At 44.6% G+C, this 26,801-nt stretch overlaps 1 protein-coding gene across 1 annotated transcript in view; it reads left to right on the forward strand.

Moving 5' to 3' along the window:
- The window catches only part of ADGRA3 (adhesion G protein-coupled receptor A3), a 53,117-nt gene that overhangs the window by 24,111 nt on the left and 2,205 nt on the right, over positions 1–26,801 (forward strand). Inside the window, exons 5-17 of the mRNA XM_083161401.1 lie at positions 6,715–6,786; positions 7,331–7,491; positions 10,071–10,284; positions 11,095–11,259; positions 20,525–20,726; positions 21,333–21,482; positions 22,354–22,515; positions 22,657–22,860; positions 23,406–23,616; positions 24,582–24,790; positions 25,233–25,357; positions 25,622–25,745; positions 26,317–26,462. Of these exons, the coding sequence (XP_083017527.1) occupies positions 6,715–6,786; positions 7,331–7,491; positions 10,071–10,284; positions 11,095–11,259; positions 20,525–20,726; positions 21,333–21,482; positions 22,354–22,515; positions 22,657–22,860; positions 23,406–23,616; positions 24,582–24,790; positions 25,233–25,357; positions 25,622–25,745; positions 26,317–26,462 (2,145 nt within the window). The remainder of the gene's footprint in view (positions 1–6,714; positions 6,787–7,330; positions 7,492–10,070; positions 10,285–11,094; positions 11,260–20,524; positions 20,727–21,332; positions 21,483–22,353; positions 22,516–22,656; positions 22,861–23,405; positions 23,617–24,581; positions 24,791–25,232; positions 25,358–25,621; positions 25,746–26,316; positions 26,463–26,801) is intronic.

Here is a 26,801-nt window from a genome sequence, read left to right on the forward strand (position 1 = left end):
CTAGGCCTAAAATACAACTAAAGGCCTTAATGCAAGAGAGGGAAGAGGGTGGCCTGGGGGTGCCGGATCTTAGAAGGTATTACATCACATCACAATTGGCTCAGATGAGATCCTGGGTGACCCAAGACAGTGATATCTATATCCCAATGGCCCTGGTAAACATATCAACCCCTGATATGGATCCCCTGTCAAGACTCCTACAAGGTTATATAACTGCAAAAGACCCACCGTTGGTTATCCAGTCAATCAGGATCTGGGGAGAGGCGAACCGAATTGTAGGATATCAACACACTGACCCTGAATATCCACTGAATGATAGACTAATGCAGCACACCGCTATGAGCCTACAGGTAAAAGAAGCTTGGGGACCTTACTCAGTTAAAAACCTCAGCCAGTTCTATTGTGGGGGTGTATTCAAATCCTTCGCTCAACTGAAGGAGGAATTTGGCATACCACAGACCCATTTTTTTAGATATCTTCAAATGAGAAGTGTCCTGGAGGAGCGATTTAGCACTCTACCCCCAATATTTGGGGAATCACAGGTTAAGAAAGCCATAAAGAAGGGAGGGAAAAATAGTACTACCTCAAAGATGTATAAACTCGTAGGTGGGGCTGCCTCTGGGGACTACATGAGAGAATTAAAGGGAAGATGGGAGTTGGACGTGGGGCCACTGAGGGAAGAGGAATGGGAAATGGCAGTGAGATCTGTGTTTAAGTCATCCAACGCGATCCGGAATCAGCAGGTCCAGCTATATATCCTACACCGGGCTTACTTGACTACCACGAGAATGGTTAAATTTAAAGCAAGAGTGTCCACTGAATGCCCTAAGTGTAGGGTACATACTGGGACGCTGTTCCATTTATTATGGGACTGTCAAAGGGTTGCAGAATTTTGGGGTAAGGTAATAGACATCATGGGTTATACTGGGGTATCCAGAGAGTTGCTCTCCCCAAGATCGTGTATTCTAAACATTCTCCCGAGTGGTAGATTGGAATCCGCGTACAGGCTATATGTGATAGCTCTGACCTCAGTGGCAAAAGTCCTGATTGCTAAAAATTGGATGGCACCAGAAGGGCCGGACATTCAGAACTGGATTGCAAGAGTGAACTACTTGGCCCAGCAAGATAAATATTTGTATATTAATAGACACGCTATAAGTAAATATCACAAGGTATGGGATCGCTGGTTGACATCCAGACACTGGCGCACTAGAATTGATAGCATCTGTAAATAGTATGGTGAAAGAGGGCATATATAGAAAGATGGTACTAGGTGATATATTACCTTCATTTGCATACACGTTTACCTCTCTTGTAGTAATTAATAGCGCACTATTAGTGCACTTTTTAGGTCTGTTTTGCTTGTGACATTAAGGGTTAACACATTTGAATACGATAGGAGGTTTATATGAGCTAGAGACTAGACACTGTAACACTAATATTGCGAAAAGCTATATAGACATGGGTATAAGGGCCGAGGGGGGTTGCACTTCAAGATTGTACTCACTAGCGCACTCTCTCCTTTTGATTTGAAGTGGCACTACCACGTATATAAATATGATTTTTCTTCCTTTTTTTTTTTTTTTTTTCTCTCCTTCCCGTCTACTGGGTCATCACCAGGGCCTACCTGGATAGGAAATCCTATATGTATGTATATAAGAAAGCTCCGGCAATATCAACCTCACAAACTAACTCCCTATTAGCTCTTCCTTATACCCCTGGCTATTTGATCTGAATTGAAATGCAATATCCCTAGGGGCCCTCCTCCCTCCTCTGTCGCTGCTTGTAATAGGCGTTTATACGCCTAAAAGTGCTTACCAAGCCCAGATTAATAAGACAATTAAATGCCCACTAGGCCTGAATTGAATAGAATATGGATATAAACCCACATGGTTAAGCTGCTAATGTATAGTCTGCTGCTGTTTTTTATTTTATATTAGATGTCAACCTGCTCCGTCCTTGTTGTTAGTTTTTTTTTTTTTTTTTCTTCTGTGTATTATGTTTGTAATTGTTTGTTATTTCAGATAAAACCAATAAATATTAAAAGTAAAAAAAAAAAAAAATATATGGGTCCCAGAGATTGTACCCTACAGATAGGCTTGCATCTTCAGTACTGATAATGCTTATAACTACTACTAGGGATGGGGCAGAGAGGGAAGTAAGGGGAGGCAGCAGTTGGGACACTGTTGTGGAGGGGTCAGGTGTCAGCTTGGCTAGTGCGGTGAGTCATGCAGCAGTTGGGGTAGAGGGTGGGTTAAGGCATAGAGCACTTGGGGTATAGAGAGAGTAACTGTATTTGGTAGCGGGACAAGGTACTTGGCCAAGGCTAGGGACAGGCAGACCTGGGGTGTTCAGAGGGAGTAAAGGGGGCGTACATACGATTCGATTTTGCTTATATAAGCAAAATCGAATCGAAATCGAATGGTTTTTAAGATGCTTTCAATCTTAAATCGATTCGATGCGCACTCCCATTTTGTCTATATCGAAAATAAAAATAGACTGTGCAGGCAAGGAAATACCGAATTCGAACCAGTAAGTCGAATGTGTACATGTACATGTGCCTTGAATGTAAATCAAATTCGATATCGAATGCAAAAGTGCAGGTCCAATGTGAAATCGAATGTAATAGCAAAGGCCAAATCAATAGGGGGTGGAATAGGCGAAATCTAATTTAAAGTAATTCGATACATGTGTACACATCTCAAGGGTAGATAGCAGTTTGAGCAGTACTAGGAGAAGGCCGTGCAAGGATGTAAGTGTAGATAGTATTTGGCGCAGCTGGGGGCAAGGAAGGACTTATAGGCAGACACTACTGGGTGCTGCAGTTACCTATTTGTGTCTCCTGGTAGGCCCCTGCCACAGCACAAGAACCATCAACACCAGCTTGTGCTCCACAAGCGTGGCATTTGGGATACTGTTCTTCAACTCTAGCTTGATGTGCTGCAGCCACCACTTTTCCATCTGCACCCAGGTGCAGAGTATCAGGGCACATAAGCACAAACTGGTGTCTCGGCATAGAGATCATAATTAGGTGGTGTCAGTGTAAGTGGCAGACAATCACGGGCTGGTGGTGTAAATGTGACATTTTCCATGCAGGTGGCACACAAATACAGACTGGTGCCAGTATAGGGGGACATAATGACCTCAAGCCTCTAGTTGTATGTTGATTGAGTCCTCACTACTTATATCCAAGCTGTAATGTGTATTGATCTGTGGCGCTATTTATTTGTACTGTATTTTTGTTATTTATTCAATGTTATGCCAAGTTTTGTTTCCCTGTATTGTTCCTTTGTACGGCGCTGCGAAACACTTGTGGCGCCTTATAAATAAAATTATAATAATAATAATAATAATAATGACAGGCTGTGCCATAACCTGGGGTACAGAATCACAGGCTTGTCTTTGTACTGGGTGCAGCACTTACCTGCTCCCCTGCATGATATTGCCATTCCTAAAGTCACAATCTCACCTGACCTGACTGCAGAACATTTTGAAGTCTTGCCTGGCATGCTCGCCCTGGTGGAAGCACACAGTGTACAGGGCCATGCAGGGGGAGAAAGCTGCATGTCCAGCAGGCCTCAAAGTTCACTGTCTGCCACCCCAGCCTCCTGCTTTGGAAAAAGCTTGCAGAGGAGTTCTGGTATGAAGCGCAGGCTGCTGAAGGGGCCACGTACCAATGACACGATGCAGGCAACAATGCTGCTGCAGCCGGTAGTGTGACAGGGTGTCCTTCTGGTGAGGTGGGCAGAGCCTGAGGAAATGGGGTGCAGTTTCCTGTGAGTGGGGGGCTGGAGTGGCCCCCTCGCTCTACACTTGTACGTATTCTGTTTTCATGATTGATTTGTTACACTGACTTTGCGCCTTACAAATAAATGGTTACAACCATCTAAAGAAACGGAGACCTTTATTTATTTATTTTTGCGATTCAAATCGTCTGGTTTAAATGTTTAAATTAATTGTCTTTTTTTTTATTATTATTCAAAAATGGTCTACATTGAATATTAAACGATGTTAATGTTCTTATTTTAAAGTGGCTCACCACTGAGTCTGGTACTAGCGCTAGGGCTGTTGAGCCTGACTAGACATTGGACCCGAAAGGGTTAATGCAAAACAAGATGTTACAAAGACCATTGGCACCAGTAGGACTTGTCAGAAACAATTGGAAGCATATGTATGTGTGCCAGGGCTGGGTTTACGGATTGTCTACACATACACCTAATAGCTACCTGGGAACGTGTCTTACCAATAAATGTCCCAGTGGTGCCATGTTCTGGCCACACAAAACTCAGGGCATCGAGACGTGTAAAACGTGTTACGTGGATCGTAGGTATACTTCAAAGAACCATTGAATTTACGAGAAATCACAGAAAGGACTCGGTAACTTTTATCAGTACAGACCTGTCTACAGCGACCGCAGAGGCGGTCCCATTTGTAGCTGATAACTAGAGTAACCCGTTTCAGATTGTCGCCCTACAAAACTTTTCAGTCACCATAGTAATTTCACATGTGAGTGCGACGCTGGGAATAACCATTGTATGTGATAAATGAGATCCGTGACTTCACATCAGACACCCCCTTGTGCTGACATCTACCACTCACATAGACTGCTGTAAGTGTCGGTAAGCTTGGTCAGGAACACTCTCCAAAGCACAAACTGAATTTTGGGACGAGACCAGAGCTAGTCATTTTTAAAATTAGGAAGCATTAGCATTAAAGGGAGGTTTCCACACACTGTTGATCATACATAGCCATTATCGTTTTATACCAGTAATCTTGCAGACCTTCCTGCTGCAGAGAGTATCCCATTGTAATATACACATAAAGACGGAGCTAAAACTGCCAGGCCATGTGACCTGCAATAAGAACTAGGTGGCGGTATCAGCTAGCACAGCTGGGGGAATGGAAGCAGATACATTGCAATCTTATTGTCTCGGAATGAGCAATTCATAAAGGCATCATAGGAAACAAGAAAAGACCAACATGAATTACCCCAAAAATAGAACACTCTTTACTTAGGCAAGGCCAACCAGGATTATGAAATAAAGGATATGTTTCAATATAGTCCCAAGTATTTTGCATGAAGCAGCACAAGCTGGCAATGCCACTGCCCCTGAGGGAGTCTGCCGAGTTCCCGATTTTCTGAAACAATTATAAAAGACAAGGGTCCGCAAATCTATGGGGGATATTCAATGTCTGGTCACCCCGACAGCCGTGGCCCTGTCCTATTCTCGGCCCGCTCGACCCTCATTTCACAGGCGGGATTCAATGTCCCGCCTGCCGAGCGCTGAGGAGGGGGCTTGCCAGTGACAAGCGGCCGGGAATCGGCCATCAATTCCCGGCCGTTCTCAGCAGAATGAGCCCAACTGCTTGTGAAGTCAGGCTCATTCTGCCGAGATCATCTGTTCAATGCTGTCAGGGAAGAAAGCATTGAATAGGGTCCCGCCACCATTTCCCTCGTCGGGAATGGCAGTGGGAGATTGAATCCCCCTATGTCTCCGTACATGGAAACGGCTGCTATTCGGAAATATAGCCGCCGTTTCGGCTTTTCAAAGAGCCGGTTCTGCAAACGCGGATTGCGACCGTTTCCCTGGCTTAATTGTCCGGCATTGTATAATCAAATTCACTTATTTCCAAAAATCATAAATAAAGGGAAACATTAAATACCCCCTAAACATGACTTGCTGATTTAGAACAGTGTTGTTTTGACGAACTTGGACCCTTTTTAAGATAAAACAGCGGAGCAGCATTGACGTGTGCATTTTGCTATGTGGATCATGCAGAACCAGTTTGTTCTAAATGGATCTGTGATTTTTATGATGTGTAACCCTGAAAATAATTAAGAACAAATGATATTATGAAAAAAAAAGAAGCCTAGAATGGTTGCGTACCAAATGTGGGAAAATCATGGAAGATTATAAAATTCATGCAGTTCCATTGTTATGTACGCCAATTAGATTATCTTTTCATACAGAATAAGTGGTCTAAATAAATGTGTTGATATTTTTGCAATGTTGAGGGCTGGGTTTTATTCATTTGGGTTCTTCTGGACATCATGTATGCTGTATGTATACATAGGTCTGTACATTTTGCACACAAGTAAATACAAGTAATTTTTATGATTCATTGATGTGATTGATTGTATTGTATTCCTGCTAATTTGTTTTATGTTATGTTTATTGTTATGTTTTATTCGTTTGTAATCACACTATTTTATAGACAACTGATCTAAAACATGTTTATTAGGAGCAATGACCGCAGGGCTTTGTCTGCAAATTGCAACGTTGTAATGCACGGACATAAAGATGTTGCCGCTTAATGCTTTTCTATGAGATGGGATCACGTCCCAAGTCGCACGTGGCAATTGCGGCGGCAACCATAAGCATGGCTACTGTGTGTGTGTCTTCACTATATTGTTTTTATGTATCTCATCGTTCAAGTGTGAGATGTCTATGATCAGACATTATTGTATTGTTTATTATAGTGACAAAGTATGAGGCCATGTTATGTACACCTATAGCCCAATAAATTGGTTCAGTAATTTAGCTCACAATTGCACTAATGTTCAATCGTCCACCCGTAAACGTCATTGAATGATGGGGTTAATAGGGCATTTGTTGCTCATGTTGGTCAATTATTAAACTAATGGGATTGAGAATTTACAGAGGTTATGTTTGTCTCATGAAACTTTTTTTTTTTCTTTTACTTCCTGTTCAGAAATCTCTCTGGGAATCTCTTTTCTTCATTGGCACAAGGAACGTTTTCTAACTTGGTTGCCTTAAAGTCATTGTAAGTATTCTGTAACTTTTTGAAAAACCAGTATTAAGTCTTACACAATGAAGCATACGTGTTCTATGTATCACATGTTGGCAGACACAAGCTTAGAGGGTCTTTCCTATGCTGTTTTATTCCTCTGATATGGATAGGACAGAACCAGTACCCCTGAGGTCTCTCTACTTGGAAATGTTTGGTAAATCATGGCCACCTTTTATTAGTAAGTGTGTCTGTCAAATAAATCCGAGCCCTTGTCAAGATTTCACTGATGGCAACAGTTAAGCAAATTCTGCCTGAAACGAGCATTGTGACTGTATATGGTCAAACCAGCACCAATCCATTGTGACTGCTCTAGCTCACAAGGCTGCAAAACACTTGAAGCTCTGGCTTTTACTGTCTGAGGAATGTTACTAAAATAAGTCAGCCATGAGAAGTGTTCAGAAACTGAACCTAGAGCACTCTTCGTATCTCATTCACCTTCTCTGACGTGTGTGCTCTGTCAAACATATAAACCAAATTATGTTTTTTTTCTCCTTTTCTATTTGTTTTACGTGCACAGAGAATTTCAGACAGACTATCTTCTGTGTGATTGCAATCTTCTGTGGATGGTTGGGTGGATAAAGGCAAAAAACATAACCGTCCGTGAGACTAAATGTTCCTACCCCAAGGCTCTCCAAGGCCAGCCAGTGACGGCAGTAAAAGTGGAACAGCTGACATGCGGTGAGATTGCGCTTTGTTTTTACTACAGTGTGTCATTTTTGTGACCTCACAGTGCAGTGGTGGAAGCAACCTCCTAAATGTAACCGACATGGGAAATTTATTCCATAATGACCCAAGCAGGCTAAGAAAGGAGTTTCATATTGATTTAAAAATGTTGCTGCAACATTATCTCCCCCCTCCAAACAACACACACACACACACACACACACAACAATCTCCCTGATTATTTTATTCAGCTGCCGCCTAGCCAGCCACTGTGGAAATGGGATTCCATTTTTAAGCATGTGGTAGGTTTGCGTATGTGGCGCAGGGCACATTTGTTCTCAAAATAGATAAACCAATGCTGCACTGCAGGTGGGGCAGATGGCACATGTGCAGAGAGAGTTAGATTTCGGTGGGGTGCGTCCAAGCTGAAATCAAAATTGTAGTGTAAAAATAAAGCAGCCAGTATTTACCCTGCACAGAAAGAAAATAACTCACCCAAATCTAACTCTCTCTGCACATGTTACATCTGCCCCACCTGCAGTGCAGCATGGTTTTGTCCATTTTGAGAGCAAATTTGCCCTGTAACCCGGTCTGAATTAGGCCCATGGTACAGGCCACAGACTTTTCCATTCTCTTTGTCAGCCAGGGTTTTTATTTTAGATGTTCTATCTGTCGGTGCCATTTTTAATCATTTGTAATGTAGATGGTGGTATTGGTATATTGCATGGGATTTCTGTAATGGCTGGGCAGTGCTATATATTGCTTATTACATCTAAGCTGACATAGGGCTTGATTCAGAGATGGATGCAAATCACACAGCTGCTGCTTATTCATATGCTAATGCCGCAGGAGGCGTCTTGTGTAAGTAGACTTCTCCTGTCAGCTTCACTGATCAGCTGCTGGGCCTGAGTACGCAGCACTGGGTTATCTGAGAAACCATTAGATATGGAATTAGGCCCATTGGGGGTATTCAATTTACAGTCCTCGCCTATTTAATGCTGCCGTTACCGACAGTATTGAAGGCAGTGAACAGATTCGACTTTAAAACAAGTCTGATCTGTTTTGTGGGAATCGGCCGTGGATTGTCCAATTCACAGCCGTTTTTATTTTACAATCAGCTGGCGTTTTCGCTGATCTGCTGAGTTTTTGACACTTGACAGCCAGAACATTGAATTCCGGCTGTCGAGTTACAGTTAATCGGAATGAAACCAGCCCGGGATTCCGACAGTGCGGACTTTCCGAAAGTCAGAATCCCGGATTGAATTATCCCCCGTATAGTCTGTTGAGGGAACACAAAGACATAGGGGGGTGGGGGGCTTGAATTACCCAAGATCACCGGAGGAGCTATATATGATTTTTTTTTTTATAAGCAGACAACCCCCCCCCCCCCCCCAAACAAGAAAAGAAAAGAAAAATCCTCAATAAATGTAATGTTTTCATCTGTCTGTTAACACGCAGGTTCTAGAACTTATCCCAGATTCTATGTGTTAACGCCAAAGAAAAATGAGCTCTAGTTGAATAGCCCCGGGTGGATAAAGCCTATGGCTACTGCTCTTTTTCACACCCTTTAAGTTAACGGGTCTAATTGATTCCTCCCACCCTTATATTCTCTTCCATGGTATGACCTTGATATTTGCCTGAAGCTCAACCTCTTACTTTGTTAATTTCTCCGCTCCTCTCAGCTTTCTTCTCGGATAAAAATAGTTTTCTTTTACAATTCCTCTGCATGATGAATAATGAGCGTTGAATAATAACATTGTCTAAGATTACGTCTGTTTTGCTGTTACATGTTGAGGCACGACTTCTTCATTTTCTACTTTCTTTGTTTACCGACTAATGTGTTTATAATCGCTAGTTAAATATGGTTGCTGTTACATGTTCCAAAAAAAATTATGGTTAGTCATGTGAGCAATAAAATACATAAAAACATTCCGGGGGAAATTTACGAAGATGTGTATGCTACTTCACATGTGATGTTGGTATGGGCAACCAATCAGATCCTGTGTACTATATTCTAGAGGGTGCTAAATAAGAAGTAGCTTCTGATTGGTTTCCCATAGCAACATCACATGTGAAGTAGAATACACATCTTAGTACATTTCCCCCTACGTCTTCTAGTATCTGCCAGTTTCTAAATGTTAATGGACCCCTCTCTATCTACTGCTCATCCCCCCGCTCTCCTCTCTGTTGCACTGCCCTGCTCTGTCCCACAAGCCTACCCCCACTCCAATACCCCATAGACAGCAGTCAGGGTCCTCCCCTCTGTTTAAGTTGGTACACTCTCCCTAGCAGAGTTAGCAAAGTCTCCCACTCTCTGCATGGGGCCTCAAGGAGACAGCCATCTACTAGTGCAGGTGGAAAGGAGTTCCACTGAGGGGCCATCCCTAAAGTGCACAATCCTTGCAAAGTTATTTGTAAAGCTCTATTTCCTCCAATCACCAGGAGACTTGATCACATGCACAGTCCTCTATTGAAAGTGTATTAGGCAGGACTTGACCTACTAATGTGTTTTACAAGTGGAGTTTCAGCTTTGAATGAATGTTTTCTTCCTCCTTACTTTTCAGTTTGTTTTCATTTATTTATTGTTTCCTCAGAATCGCCTCTCGAGCTTCCATCATTTTACATGACCCCTTCGCACCGCCAAGTTGTCTTTGAAGGGGACAGTCTTCCTTTCCAATGTATGGCTTCCTACATTGACCAGGACATGCAGGTGTTGTGGTATCAGGATGGAAAGATTGTGGAAACTGATGAGTCGCAGGGCATATTTGTTGAAAAGAACATGATCCACAACTGCTCGCTGATTGCTAGGTACCGGTGCCTTCTCTCATGCTGATATGTTATGGTCAGGGGTGGCTAGAAAGTCATTTTGATCAGGTTACTGCTTAAGAAGCCAGATTGCATTTGAATCCTTTACATAGAGAGATGTTGGATACATTGAGTGTCTAAAAGACTTCTAATAAAACCACTGGGGATAACTATGGCTGGTAATAAAATAGAATCATTCCCGTAACATTATTTTCTTATAAAATTTATTTACATAAGGACAATAGAGTAACAGGTAAAAGGCCAGCACTCACTGGTACAACAAGTCTCTGCATCAGGCCAAGGAACACTACCACTCATTTGTATAGTAACAGTCCCCTTTCCCTGATGCACTCTGACATCTGTCCCTTATATGGACTCCTTTTTATGTCATTTAGGAGGTCATTCTGATTGAACCGCAAGCTTTGCGGGTCATCTAAACGCTACTCACACACCGATTTGCCTGCATCATGGCCACATTAGCATGGGGACATCCAGTTTTTTTCATGGGGACACCCATGAGCACTGGGTGTTAACATGGGCGCTGCTTCTGCCCCACGCTCGCCCTGCTAGGTGCAAACGTGTCAGCAAATAATTGCCATGCCTGCTCGCACAAAGCGGCTGAACATGCGCATAAAAGTTTATGCACAGTTGCTAAATCTTGCTTCCTGTGCAAACGCGTATGAACCAGAATCAGGGCCTTACTCTGGTAGGCTTGGCAACATCACTGGGAGTTGCATGTAAATAGAATGCTAGGTGTTGGTTTATATGTAATGCATTAGGTTGTGACCTCTCTTTCAATCTTCTTTTTGCTAGTGCCCTAACCATTTCCAATATACAAGCTGGATCCACAGGCAACTGGGGCTGCCGTGTGCAGAGCAGGCGTGGTAATAACACCAGGACTGTGGATATTGTAGTACTAGAGAGCTCCGCACAGTACTGCCCTGTGGAGAGGGTTGTAAACAACAAAGGGGACTTTAGGTAAGTGCATTTGTTACACCGAAGATTCCTTTTTGACTTTACAGGTTGTGAAATTTGTTGTTTTAGTGGTTTATTGACCTGTGGCCACTTGCTGGGTCTCTCTGGTGTGTAGCAAGATGCTCATATGACACGATGTATGTGGCAGCTATAGATTTGGTGTCGCATGCTGTAGTGCCAGTGGGTAGACATGGCATAAATCATACAAATATTAGACACTTCTGAATGAGATTGCAACAAGACCAGTTATTGTTATACACACTGCCTCTGCCTCCTGTGCTTTCTTAGTTGTGTATATATGTGTGTGTAGCAAATAACACAAAGGAACTCTCCGTGCGGTGCTATCGTCTGGCTCGCAGGGAAATGTGTGGCATCTTATTACCGGCTTTTCTAAGAATATTACCATTTGCTTTTTACAATATGATAAGCTTCTGTTTTATCTATTTTTGTCTGATGTTCGTTATACATTTTAATAAAATATACAACGTAACATTTATTTTGCCAAGCGTAGTATATTATGTACATGCATGTTTTATTTTCAAATCTAGGAATTGTGGGCTTTCAACTCTGTCTGCTGTGGTCTATATTAAGACTTCTGGGCTTGGTCATAACCCATCCCTTATTTGCAGCCCGTATTTTACAAATAGGTTCTTGCCTTGAAGGTTGAGCCAGGAAGGACATAAAGGGAATAGGGGGAATGAAGGCAAACGGTGGCATCTCTACTAAGTCTCTCTGATTAAACATATTTACAATCACCACGGTACATTAGCTCAAGTACTGGAAGAAGAATATGTCTATACATTCATCCCTTTTAACAACGCGGTCACCTGAATAGCCCCAGGAACTCCTTCCCAGTGCATTTGATATTGAGCTTACTTGAATCAGGCCCATTGTGTTGTCAGGATGTTGTACTGGGTTCCAGAGCCTAGCAAAAGGAATAATTCCTAGCACACTGGTAGAGGGGAAGACAATTATGCTAGGTGTAAGCATCCCCAGTTGGTATGCATATGAAAGATACGACAGAACTCTTCACAGTATGGGCTGTGTGACGCTGCTTAGAGGTCTGGGCCATACGGCAATCATGGACCCCTTTGGTGTTTCCACTGAACATTTACTGGCACGCAGTAGACTAAATTGATGCTTCATCCTTCCATTAGTTGCATAGCATGTAATTAGGGAACCAGGTAAAACAAGGAGTCTTGCAGAAAGTCATATTACAGGTTCTTTTGAAGTGATATGCCTGGAGGAGACTGGCAATAAAATATTATTTACATGGCAGATTAGGGTTTCATAAATGTCTGCATACTATAGATAATAGGCTACAATACTGTATGCTTACGGATAACGCAAGATACGTTCTCTATCAACTGCATGGTAGCGTTTTATGGTAGCTCCTAGTACACAAGACTGTACTTTCCTCAGCGAGAAGTGTTCTGCCTCACAGTGTTTGCTATTGATGTACTTATAAATGTGTCAGAAGGTCAAGGTGAGAGCGTGATTATTACTAATGGTGTGAGGCGCTGCCAGGGCAGAGTTTCACAGTGTAATTGAGCGAGGCCTGTCACAGTAACACCCAGCAGCAGGGTTTTTTTTTTTTTTTCAAGAGCTATGTCCCTGTGATCGTACCACAGAAATGCTTATTTTTCTTTCATACTCATGGTGGACACTGGGACAGTGGGGGTGTGGGTGGAGCTACAGCGACAGGCACCAAGGAGATTAAATTTCTTTGGGTGCAGCCCAGGCTCCTCCTCCTCCACGCCCCCCCTAGGCTTCAGTTGTTCCTTGGTGCCGGTAGGCACAGGTACTTAAGGAGAGGGCTCCGTGCCCTTGTTTTTAATTTTTATTATTTTTACCTACAGGAGACAGCGCCACTTAGCAGCTGCTCCTGCCTGACTGAGTCCGGCACACCAGTCTTATGACGTGATACCGGACGCCTCACAGCACACGGAGGGCGCCGCGTACAGTCAGAAGGTAAGCGGGTCCTGTCTCAGCTGAGCGGGACGCCGTGCGGCGATACCGCCGGGGGAAGGGTGCATCCCCCGGCTGGTCCTGGCAGCAGGCACCCGGTCGTTTCCGTGGGCCGCTAGACCACCAGTGTTTGTTTTATGGGGAACGCCATTTTTTAAGGCGCATAGCACTGGGGTTCCAGGGGGAGGCGGTTACGTCCCCAGCGTCCGCCTCCGATATACAGAGCTGTCAATCACGCTTCCCGCGCTCAGCTCTGCTTCTCCCCGCCTTCGCAGCGTCTGCGCGCCATTACAGGCACAGCGCTGAGACGGAGAAGTGCACCCAGACTCCTGCTCCGCGACGCTGGGATCAGGTTTTCTTCTTTATCTTTCCCCTAACGCTGATATCAAGCTATTCTTAGCACTGATACAGCGGTTATATTGTGTGCTTGTATTTTTTCACTTAACCCTAGCTTATTGGTTAGGGCTTGAGTGCTTTTCAGTGTGTCTGTGATTAGACAGCCTGTCATTGTCAGACTTGTGTTGGGGCTGGTGACTTATAATAATGTCACAAAAGGGGAAGCCCACAGCAAAACCCTCTAAGGGTACTGCTCCTGTTTTGCATGCTTACACATGTGGCAATTGCAAGGAGAATTTCTCCTCAGAGAGGCAGACAGACCCGGGCTTGTGTGACCGTTGCTCTGTAAATGCACCCTCGCCTAGCAGGCATCCTGTACAGGAACCTACTGAGCCAGCTTGGGCATTAACTCTGTCCACAGCAATGAGGGACTTAGCCACGCAGTTAGCTGCAGTCAGGCCGCACAAGTCTGTTTCTGAAGTGACCACACCACAGGCTGGGTCCTCAGTACCTGCCCCAGAACCTACCTGGGTTCAGGGTTTATCTTCTTCTGTACAAGGTTTAGTACAGGTGTCTAACTCCCTTCAGTCTATTCTGAAGGCACCGGGTAGGCGCAGGACTCTGCCTGTTTCTCATGATTCTGACGATGGAGATACAGATGAGGAAGGTGCGGCTGGCACCGATGACAATGATGTGGATGATGATGATGAAGATGAGCCAGATTCCTCTAAGGAGGACCGTATGACTCAGTCAAGGGTTGATGCCCTTATAAAAGCTGTCCGCTCCTCTCTTAAAATACAGGAGGATCAGCCTGCATCATCAGATGCTCCTGTCTTCAAAAAGAAGAAAAAGGAGATAGCATCATTTCCTCCCAGTTCTGATTTGGATGGGGTTTTGTCAGAGGCCTGGGCTCATCCAAACAAAAAGTTTTTAGTCTCCAAGCGCCTTCTGTCTTTTTTCCCCTTTAATGCGGCTGACCGCAGTAAGTGGGAATTGGCTCCCCAGGTGGATGCCCATGTGGCTAGGTTGGTAAAAACCACCACGTTACCTATCCCCACAGTGGCCTTTTTGAAGGACCCCACGGATAGAAAAATAGAAAATTGCTTAAAGGGCATTTTCATAAATGCAGGGGTCTCTGCACGCCCGGCAATGGCTTCAGCTTGGGTATCAAGGGCCATAGCCTCCTGGGCTGATGAGTTACAGGAGGCCATAATTTCTGGTACACGCCGCTCTGAATTACTGTCCTCAGTGGACCTGATTAGAGAGGCGGCTACTTATCTAGAGGAGTCAGCAGTGGACGCTGTCTCACTCTCTTCCAGAATCTCGGCCTCCTCAGTGGCGGCTCGCAGGGCCCTCTGGCTGCGTACATGGAATGCCGATGCAGACTCTAAAAGAGCCTTAGAGGCCTTACCATTTTCAGGGAGCGTGTTGTTCGGTCCAGAGCTGGACAAGATAGTGACCACAGTGGCCACTTCAAAAACAGCGTTCCTCCCATCTGCACCTCCAAAAGGCAGGGCAGTAAATTTTCGCTCCTTTCGACCCCAGGGGAGGGTTAGAGGTCAGCCTTCGGCCAGACCGTCCCAGCAGAAGAGAGCCCCCAGTACAAGGGGAAGGCAGTCCTGGACAGGACGCCGGCAGACTCCCAAGCACGCTGAAAAGCCCGCGGCATGAGGGTGGGGCGGCCCACCAGGATCTCCGAGTGGGCGGTCGCCTCCTGCATTTCTCCAACATATGGCAGAAGACCTCATCAGACAGATGGGTCAATACCATAATTCTGCAGGGGTATTCACTACCCTTTCAGGGGCGACCCCCAGCTCGCTTTTTCAAAACAGGCCTGCCACAGGACCAGGACAGAGCACAAGCTCTCTCCGAGTCCATTCGGTCCCTCCTGGACAGGAATGTCATAGTGCCGGTACCCACCAGTCAGCAGGGAAAAGGGTTTTACTCGAATCTTTTCCTGGTAGGGAAACCGGATGGTTCCTACAGGCCCATCCTCAATCTGAAAAGCCTCAACAGGTCCATAAAGGTACCCAGGTTCAGGATGGAGTCCCTGAGGTCAATTCTCCAGGCCCTAGAACCGGGAGACTTTATGACATCCCTGGACATCAGGGATGCATATCTGCATGTCCCGATAAGGGAGGAATCCCAGTCTTTCCTAAGATTTGCAATCCAGAACTGCCATTATCAGTTCACGGCGTTGCCGTTTGGCCTTTCCACGGCGCCACGGGTCTTTACAAAGATCATGGCCGTGATGGCGGGGGCCCTGAGGTCCCAGGGGATTCGAATCCTCCCTTATCTCGACGACCTACTCATCATTGCACAGTCTCAAGAAGTTCTCCTGATTCACCTCCAGATCACAGTGAACTTCCTGGAGTCACACGGGTGGCTCATCAATTGGAAAAAGTCCAGTGTGACCCCGGTCCAGGACATGATCCACCTGGGAGCGCGGATAGACACAGTAGCAGAAAGAGTCTATCTACCAGAAGAAAAGATCACTTCCCTTCATGTAATGTTGAAAGCATTCTTGAAGCTTCACAGGGTATCAGTGCACCACAGTATGAAGATTCTAGGGAAGCTGGTATCCTGTTTCGAGATGGTAGAGTTCGGCCAGCTGCACTCAAGGCAGCTACAACTGGAACTGCTTCGGAGATGGAACCGCTCACAGCAGACTCTCAAGACTCAGACTTTTCCCTTGTCCACTCGGACAAGGCTCTCTCTTACTTGGTGGCTACGCCCAGAAAACCTGCGAAGGGGTCGCCAGTTCTCAGCCCACAAGTGGGAAATTCTGACCACAGATGCAAGCCTCAGGGGCTGGGGAGCGGTCCTGGGTCCACACTCTTTTCAGGGTCGGTGGTCAAAGGGAGAAGCAAAGCTTCCCATAAACATCTTGGAGATAAGGGCCATCTCCCGAGCCCTCGAGGAGGCAGAGCACTTAGTCCAGTCCAAAGCGGTGAAGGTCCAGTCGGACAACGCCACGGCGGTGGCATATATAAATCACCAGGGCGGGACCAGGAGTGCAGCAGCAATACGGGAGGTACTCCCTCTACTTCAGTGGGCAGAGGATCATCTTCTGGCATTAGCAGCAGTTCACATTCCAGGAATAGAAAACTGGGAGGCCGATTTCCTAAGCAGGCAGGACATACATTCAGGAGAGTGGAGCCTTCACGAGGAGGTATTCAATCAGATAGTGGGTCGCTGGGGCCTTCCCCAGATAGACCTCATGGCGTCCAGGTACAACCACAAGGTACCTCGGTACGGGGCTCGCTCAAGGGATCCAGGAGCAGCATTAACAGACGCCCTGTCAGCCCCTTGGCCTTTCTCCCTGATATATGTTTTTCCACCAGTGGCTCTCCTGCCGCGGCTCATCCGGAGAATCAAACAGGAACCAGCAACGTTTATACTTCTGGCACCATACTGGCCGAGGAGAGGCTGGTTCACGGATCTACTAGCACTATCCCTGGAACCTCCATGGCCTCTTCCTCAGAGGTCGGACTTGCTGTCTCAAGGCCCGTGCGTACATCCAGACTTACAGACGTTGGCTTTGACGGCGTGGCTATTGAAAAGCAGATCCTAAGGAAGAAAGGGTTTGCTCCAGGAGTAGTTCAGACCATGTTGGCTGCACGCAAGCCTTCATCCTCACGGGTTTACCATAGAGTGTGGAGGGCTTTTTACTCCTGGTGCAACCAGAAAAATTGGTCGCCTCAGGAGTTTCGGCTCTCCAGGGTCTTAGCTTTTCTACAATCGGGCCTGGAATTGGGATTGCGTCTGGCATCCCTAAAGGTGCAGGTGTCGGCGCTTTCGGTACTCTTCCAAAGACGCCTCGCCAAACGAATGGCGGTTCAAACGTTCTTACAGGGGGTCTTACATGTTCAGCCCCCAGTTTCTGCCCCCACACAACCGTGGGATTTACCGTTAGTACTGTCAGCTCTTCAGGGTGCACCGTTCGAACCCTTAGATGCAGTAGACATAAGGTGGTTATCCTGGAAAACTTTGTTTTTGCTGGCAATTGCTTCTGCTCGACGTGTGTCGGAGTTGTCCGCACTGTCACATGTTTCACCCTACCTGATTTTTCACAGGGATAGGGCTGTTCTAAGGACTCGGAAGGATTTTCTCCCTAAAGTAGTTACACGATTCCATTTAAACCAGGATATTGTTGTTCCTGCCTTTTCTCCGTCGGAGGACTCCTCGGAGTTATGCTCGCTAGATGTAGTTCGAGCTCTTCGGATTTATGTCAGTCGTACTAGAGAGTTACGCAAATCAGAAGCTCTGTTCGTGCTGTATGACCCGGCAAAGCGTGGTTGGCCGGCTTCGAAGCAGACTCTGGCCCGCTGGCTGCGCCTAACTATTAAGCAGGCTTATTTGAGTGCAAACAAGCCTGTTCCGGTTGCGATTAGGGCCCACTCTACTCGTTCAGTGGGATCCTCCTGGGCGGCCAGTCAGGGGGCATCAGCAGAGCAATTGTGTCGAGCGGCTACGTGGTCTTCGCCTCACACATTCCTAAAGTTCTATCAATTCGACACGTTTGCCACAGCAGATTCTGCTTTTGGCCGTCGTGTCCTCAGTGCAGCTCAGGTGCGTCCCACCCTTTGAGGGGACAGCTTTGGGACGTCCCACTGTCCCAGTGTCCACCATGAGTATGAAAGAAAAAAGTGGATTTTGGTCTTACCTGGAAAATCCTTTTTTCTGAATCCATGGTGGACACTGGGCACCCACCTCACGCACAAGGCTGACAATGAGAGGGATTTTTTTCTGTCTTTTTTTCTTGATCGCAAGAATTCTCTTCAGTATGTATGGTTTCTACTCTTTCTCTTCCTGTCCCTACCGGGCTAGCTTTATAACAACTGAAGCCTAGGGGGGGCGTGGAGGAGGAGGAGCCTGGGCTGCACCCAAAGAAATTTAATCTCCTTGGTGCCTGTCGCTGTAGCTCCACCCACACCCCCACTGTCCCAGTGTCCACCATGGATTCAGAAAAAAGGATTTTCCAGGTAAGACCAAAATCCACTTTTTATGTGCTGTGTGACTCCTCCAGTTTATAAAGTGACATACGCTGTAGCGTTTTACAATGATCATTGCAGTCACAGATGCTCCTAGAACACTTTATATTAGTAAAAGGTTATGACCTCATTTGTCAGCAGCATCGCTAACCACATTAAGGCCCAGATTTGCAAGCCTGCTCTCTCCGTAATAAATCGCAACCTGCCCCCCATGAATGCACCATTGCTTCCTATGCAGATGCGTTCTGTCCAGGATGCCTTGTTTTATACCTGTGCGCACTGGGCATCGGTATCTGTAAAAGTATCAATGGTTTACTTTGCAGTACAATGTTTACACAGAGGAAGCACCGATAAATTCCGCCTCGTTATTCCCCTGACAATGTCGCATAGCTGCCTCTGATCATTCTAATGTGTTGGCAAGATGGAAACTGAAGTGTTTGATTTCTGTGGAGGTACTGGACAGGTTGACCGGGCTATTAAACGTAGTCTACATTCACATATTTACACCTGACACGTCTGTCAAAGTATTTCACAAAATCAGGAAAATTCTTGCAAACTCCCCGGTGATCATAGGCAGTGCTTGTAACAAGTGTAACCTAAGGGCTAGTTAAACTTGCACTTATGTAGACTTCTGATTTTTTTTTAAAGGATATAACCCATGTATTTTACCTGCCTCCGCTCCGTGCACCAGTCCCAGTATGATTCAAACGTTGTATCGTGCCCAATATCCTGTCTAAAGTGATGGGAGGTCACAGGCTGGTTTTATTGCACTCATTAAGGTCGGGTTTAGCTGCGCATATTGGCTAAACCCGACCACACTAATGTGCGCAACGCAAAAAGTCCCAAATGGGTGACTGCGCACTTTTCACCTCACCTCCCGCCATATGTGCACAAATGGAGCTACATATGAGTAGTTCCATTGGGTGCCCTCTAGTGTCTGCCGGCTTGTAATCATTTGCATTTGCTCCTATGGATCTGATGCATCTTTCATAATAGAACCATAGGTCGTGTATCATTATTATCGTTTATTTATATGGCGCCACAAAGGTTCCGCAGCGCCTAACAATACACAAATGAGCAGAAACAGATAACGAATTACAGTACAAGACAGTTTAGGACAAGTACATGGTAAATATGGATGGTTGCATCAGGGGACAGGACACTGAAGCAATTATCAGGGTGGCAGAGATGGTTTTTATTCTAAGAAATGTAGGATCCCATTAGTCCATCCCTGCAATATTGTTATTTGGTGGGCACGTTTGTTTGTTCCATCGATTTGTCATCTTCTCCACAGAGGTATGGTAAGGCTTGGAGAGTGATAACTTGGAGAAAGATAAACTTCCAACCGATCGGCTAATAACTGTCATTTTTCAAACAGTTTGTGTTATGACAGTTAAAAGCCGATTGGCTGGTACTTTGTCTCTTTCAACGTTATCACACTCCAAGGCTTAGTACATCTCCCCCAAAGTGAGATGGCTGGTCTAGATCAGGGCTGATCAACTCCAATTCTCAAACACCACCAATGGGTCATGTTATCCAGAGGTCTTCAATCATGCACAATAGAGTTGATCTATTGTGCTTGGTCAGTAGATATCCCAGCTGTTTTCACAAACAAATCCTGAAAACATGACCTGCTTGGGGGTATTAGAGTGGATGCAGCTTTCCCCCTGGTTTAACAGAAGCGGTAAGGAAAGAGAATTTCTGGTGTATGATTTGCTGCGAGGTCTTTTATAGAAAACCGTTTTGAGCAGTTTAAATAGCAGAATATTTGCGTTGTCCTCTGGGTTATAGTGTGTTCGTTACCTGGCTGTAAACTTTTGATTGGCTTTAATACCCCAAATATTACATTGTACAATTGCTAGTATGGAGATTTGCATAATATCTATAACTGTTCTTTTGTTTTCATTCATATTAAGATGAGCAATCTGGGCAGAATTCTAATAATGGGATGTAATTATATGACCCAATAGGTGGCCGAGAACCTTGGCAGGGATCACTGCGTATCTGCTGTGTACACGTTATTCTGCTGGCAATGGCATCTACCCTGGCAATCCACAAGATGACATAAGAGCTTGGCGACGATGTGACCGAGGGGGCTTCTGGGCAGAGGAAGACTATTCTCGATGCCAGTATGCTAATGATGTCACACGTGTCCTCTACATGTTTAATCAGGTATTCCAAGCAAATAGTGAAAGTCATTGTACCTCTTTGTGTCCGGTATCTCCTCTTTGGGGAGCACACATTATTCTGGCAACACCACTGGAAAACTTTTTTCAACCCTTTGAGTGCCAAAGTTGCTGTGAGAGATGTGCAAAATATCCGCTACAAATGCCAGCGTCGCTCACAACGACTGTTCTCTTTTTTGGCGCAATGTTTAACGCAACTTCAATTGATTGACTTTGGATCATTTGCCGGCATTACTAACGCGATTCATATTCCTCGACTTCTACCCTGGCATTTGTCGGCACTCACAGGGTTAACCAACATGGTAATTTTACACATGTTATTTAACATTTATCACCAACATTGTGTTGATGCTGTAGGCTTTCACCACCTGCTGGCATCTTATACCATTACTGACCGCACAAGCGTTTTCAATCCATCCTCTTGTTGGTTGTGGGTTGTAGTAATGTACATAATATGTTTGTGTGTGTTTTTAAATGTAATTGTGTTATGGCAGTTGATCGACCTAGAACTATTTAAAAAAAAAAAAAAAGAAAAGGACCAGTATTTATATATTTATTTATTATAAATGCTCTCTTGTTTTTTCCCTTTTAGATGCCCCTGAACTTGACAAATGCAGTGGCAACGGCTAAGCAGCTTCTGGCCTACACCGTGGAGGCAGCAAACTTCTCTGACATGATGGATGTCATCTTTGTTGCTGAAATGATCGAAAAATTTGGGCGGTTTGCTGAAAAATACAAAGAGGTAACAGCAGTCATTTCACCTTCCATAATATTCATTCAGGTATTGAAAGTGACCATATTGAAAGTACAAGAAAGGCAACAGCAGCACAGGATGGTGATCGCTCTGTAACAGCACATAGTAGGGTTATGTTGCTCTGTATCGGCATTGAATGGAATATTGTGGTATTGCTCTGTAGCAGCACAGAATGACATTACGTTACTCTGTAGCAGGACATAATGGCATTACATTGCTCTGTAGCAAGACAGAATGGTGTTATGTTGCTCTGTAGCAGGACATAATGGCATTACATTGCTCTGTAGCAGGACAGAATGGTGTTATGTTGCTCTGTAGCAGGACATAATGGCATTACATTGCTCTGTAGCAGGACAGAATGGTGTTATGTTGCTCTGTAGCAGGACAGATTGGCATTACATTGCTCTGTAGCAGGACAGAATGGTGTTATGTTGCTCTGTAGCAGGACAGAATGGCATTACATTGCTCTGTAGCAGGACAGAATGGCGTTACGTTGCTCTGTAGCAGGACAGAATGGCGTTATGATGTTCCGTAGCAGGATATAACGGTGTTATGTTGCTCTGTAGCAGGACAAAATGACTTTACACCGCTCTGTAGCAGGACAAGCTTTATTGCAAGCAGACTTTTACCAAATCTATATTTTCTGTTATGGAGCTGGAAAAGCTAAGACTTGTAGTTCCACAACAGCTGAAGAGTGTGGGATATATTTTTCTAATCTTTTATTTTGCAGTAATGTGCATATTTGTAAAGCAGTTGTAATCACCGGCTTGTGTGCTACATAAACAATCCATGTGTGGTGTGTGTGTGTGTGTGTGTGTGTGTATATATCTATATCCATGTACCTTTTTCTATATTGCAGCTTGGTGACGTCATGGTTGACATAGCCAGTAACATAATGCTGTCCGATGAGCGAGTGTTGTGGATGGCACAAAAGGAGGCAAAGGCTTGCACGCGTATAGTGCAGTGCTTACAGCGTATCGCCGCCTACCGCCTGGCCAATGGCGCACAAGTATACTCAACCGTAAGTCGGATCAGATACATGCAAAGTGTATAATATGCAGAATACTCTAATACATTAAAACCTTGATCAAAACGTTTTATTCTTACTGGAAAGGTTCTTACGTAGAATTTAATGTGTTTTTCTTATTTTAAATTTGTACAGTTTTCCCCAAACATAGCTCTGGAAGCCTATGTGATCAAATCGGCTCTCTTTAGTGGAATGACCTGTACAGTGTTTCAGAAACTGGCTGCATCCGATCGCGTGGGATTAGCGGACTTTGGGAGAAGAGACCCAGATGGGAACCTAGATAAACAACTAAGCTTCAAGTGCAATCTGTCCAGTACCTTCAGTGTGGTGGCATTAAAGGTAATCCTTACACCCTGTCATGCTGCACATTTCTCAACCATGCCATATTCATGTCATGAAACAATAACCTGTCACAACGAAACATCTCTGTCCTGTAGTTAATCCTGGTGACCTGTACACATACAGCAGGGATGGGGAACCTTCGGCCATCCAGTTGTTGTTGAGCTACACATCCCAGCATGCCCTGGTACAGTTTTGTTATTTGTCCATGCTAAAACTGTTGCAGGGCATGCTGGGATGTGTAGTTTAACAACAGCATGTAACCTCCCCGTATCATTTTTACAATAGTTTCTGCTGATCACCTGGGGCAGTTTCACACACTCACATACACGCTGAAACCCCGCATGGACAAAAGCCGTGCCGTACACAGTAGTTAATAAACTTTTCTGTGCGGCATGGCTTCTTGGCTGTGCGGGGTTCCACCGCCCGGCGGCTTCCGGTGTGTGTGAAAGGGGCCTTACACTGCTGGACTGCGGCAGCGTATTACGGCACACAGATAGATTCAACTTTTTTTTTTTTTTTACCCCTTTCTTGTGGATTGTCAGAACACTGTTGTGGAGGCTTCGATCCAGCTGCCGTCTGCACTGTTTGTGACTAAGGATAAGCGGGAGAGGAGAGCCGTGGAGGAGTCTGTGTACAAGCTTCAGCTAATCGCATTTAGGAATGGAAAGCTTTTCCCTGCCACAGGAAACTCCACAAACCTCCTAGATGGAAAAAGACTCTCCGTGGTGACTCCTGTCATCATTGCCAAACTAGGTTTGTATGGAGCTGTTTTTTATACCACACTGAGGTCATGGAATCGGCAAAGGCATCCGTGGTCTACGTTTCCCAGATAAATTGGCTCCTCATTGTTGTATTTACAGCGGAACACTGTTAATAAGTCTTCCGTTTACCGGTGAACTTGTTCATCTTATCCTATTAATTAATTCTATACTGAAAACATTTTCTTTGGACCTTATTTTGTTTTTACTTTATATGTAATTTATAAAAAATAGCAAAGTTGTAATGTTGGGTGTTGAATGCATTCTGTAAACATACCTTTCGTTTAGTGCAAACGTACATAAGGAAACTCATTATAATGCAAATATCTGCCATAAATGCAAAGAAAGAGGGTACTTCAACCATGGAAGTTTACGTATCGGGAAATATCCACCCTATACTGTGCAGGTAGAGTGATAGAAAGGGAGCAGGGGAGCTGGAAAGATAGTGGACTGGGGGGTGGATTTATTAAGCTTGTGAAGTGATAAATTGTCTGTTTTTTATCACCGGCCAATCACATCCTACCTGTCATTTTTCAAACCAAGCCTGTAAATTCACAGTTAGGAGCTGATTGGCCGGTAACAAAAAACAGACATTTTATCACTTCACCGAGCTTAATAAATCTACCCCTGAGGGGTAGATGTATGAAGCAGTGATAAGGGAGGAGACGTGATAAAGTGCCTGGTACTTTATCACCGGCCAATCAGCTCCTGACTGTCCCTTTTGAAACCCAGCCTGTAACTTAGCAGTCAGGAGCTGATTGGCTGGTGATAAAGTACCAGGCACTTTATCACTTCTCCCTTATCACTGCTTCATACATCTACCCCAGAAAGGTAATGATACTCAAGGGTATATACCATTCTCATAGGCTGCGTTTCCTTAATTAAGGCACATACTACTGCAGATATTTTATTGCTGTTCATTTCTAGGTCCATTTCTCAATCGGTCTGCTTTTATTTTAGATGGACCAAACCGAAACACTCCCAGTGTTCCTATAAATATCACACTTCGCCGCATTGCTCATGGGAAGGACCCCGTGGCAGCCCAGTGGGATTTTGATCTTCTTAATGGACAAGGGGGATGGAAATCGGAAGGCTGCACCATTATTGCATCTGATGAAAATATAACGACCATTCAGTGCTACACTCTCAGCAACTACGCCTTACTAATGGTATGATGCTTAGACAGCTACAGGGACCAGTTCACACGGCCTTGCGATACATCCTTTACAGGGAACAATCATGGAACTAAACTAATTCTACATCGTCAAATGCTTTACACAGCAGCTAAAGCCCGGAACCTTAGCTCCCAGCTTATCAGAAAGCCAATGTTCATCCATATTGTTTCTTACACGGCTTGTATTTTGTATTAAACAACTCTTTAATGTTGCAAATGGATTCAGAGCATTTTTAGTATTCTCAAATGTCTATTGCAATTATTATAGACTAAAGTTTTCATTTTGGGTGCAATTGACCTTTCAGTACAGTACTACAATTTTTTTTTTCTATCACTGCTAAATATATATAATATACAGGGAGTGGTTTCCCTGCTGATCCATTTGCTTATTGTCTTCCATTCCTACTTGTCTTAATGATGTTCTTGTTGCTTTAAAGGATCTGACTGGGACAGAAGTCTACACCCACCCTGTGACGCTGCTGCATCCTGTGGTTTATGCAGCTGCTGTGATGTTACTCCTGTGCTTACTGCTGTTCATTGTCAGTTACTTGTACTACCACAGGTATGAGATGTGTTCTAGTTTGGGATATCGCAATAGTAGGATTGTGTGGGCTGCGTTATCTGGAAGCACGATGCCTACAATATCCTCCAGTATGTTAAGACATCTCCCTTTCCAGAAAAGAGCCTATACTTCTGTGCTTTAATATTAGTTCATTAATATAAAATAAACTAGTAGTAGTATCACTGATATTTGGGGTTTTGGCTGAACAGTGTCTAATGTTTTGTTCATAGAAACCCCTAAAATGACTGTTTTCTTTCTTTTCAGCTTGATACGGGTGAGCCTTAAAAGCTGGCACATGCTGGTTAATCTCAGCCTTCACATTTTCCTGACCTGTGCGGTGTATGCTGGAGGCATAACTCAGACGAGAAATGCCAGTGTTTGTCAGGCGGTGAGTAAATGACGATTTTGAGCTTAAATCTTTATTCTGTTTACTAGATATACAGATATATTTACTTTATTGGACCTGGGTCATCTGAATCTCACCCCATTCTCTCTCGCTTCCCTGTTGTGACCTTTCGCTCTCTGCCCCTTGCTCACCTCTCCCCTCAACACACACACCAAAACTTCCTGTTCTAGGTTAGTCTCCCATCTTCCTAACAGTGGAAACTGTTGCAGAACACCATATATATAATAATGACAGAACACCATAAATGTAATGTCAGTGCCGGCGGCCAAAGGAAGCAACACTTGAATTGCTCTGTTGGGCCACTGTCGTGTAGAACACTTGAAATCCCCACACACACACAGAGGTGAGGAGCCGTGTTATACTTGTATTTTATAGTCTTATAAATAGCGTTTTTTTCCACTTATTCCTGTCTTATTGATGCCGCCATGCTGAAACCAATGTGTTTCTCCTCTGCGTTCTGTAGTGCAGCTTATAAAGATTTGGTTCACTTGTTACATTGTGGTATTTGTTCTGGTTTGATCCATTTCAATGTTATGGTTTTTCTTTTTTGCAGATTGGAATTCTCCTTCATTACTCTACATTGGCTACAGTGCTGTGGGTGGGCGTCACAGCACGCAACATATACAAGCAAATAACTAAAAAAGGAAAGAGGTGCCAGGATCCAGACGAGCTACCTCCCCCACCCAGGCCAATGCTCAGGTTGGTATCATTACAAAATTTTATTGAATCACCAATAGCCCTTATGATCTTAAACAATCCCAGGTACTCAGCGTCACTTCTCAGGACCCCACGCAGTGCATGTTTTCCAGGTCTCCTCACAGAATCACAAGTTAAATAATTAGTTCCACCTGTGACTCTTTTTTTAAATGTGTCAGTGAGTAATGAGTGCACCTGTCAAGTGACCTGGAAAACATGCGGCCGCATGTGAGGGGATGTGTAAGCATACACATCCCCTAGCATGCAAATGTGGGGATTCGCGCGTCGGAGGTCGGTCCGGTGGCGTTTACCTGTTCACTAGGCTGCAGACAGTTCTGAATC

Source organism: Crinia signifera, chromosome 1, assembly GCF_055691185.1.
Source record: "Crinia signifera chromosome 1, ASM5569118v1, whole genome shotgun sequence".
NCBI lineage: Eukaryota > Metazoa > Chordata > Amphibia > Anura > Myobatrachidae > Crinia > Crinia signifera.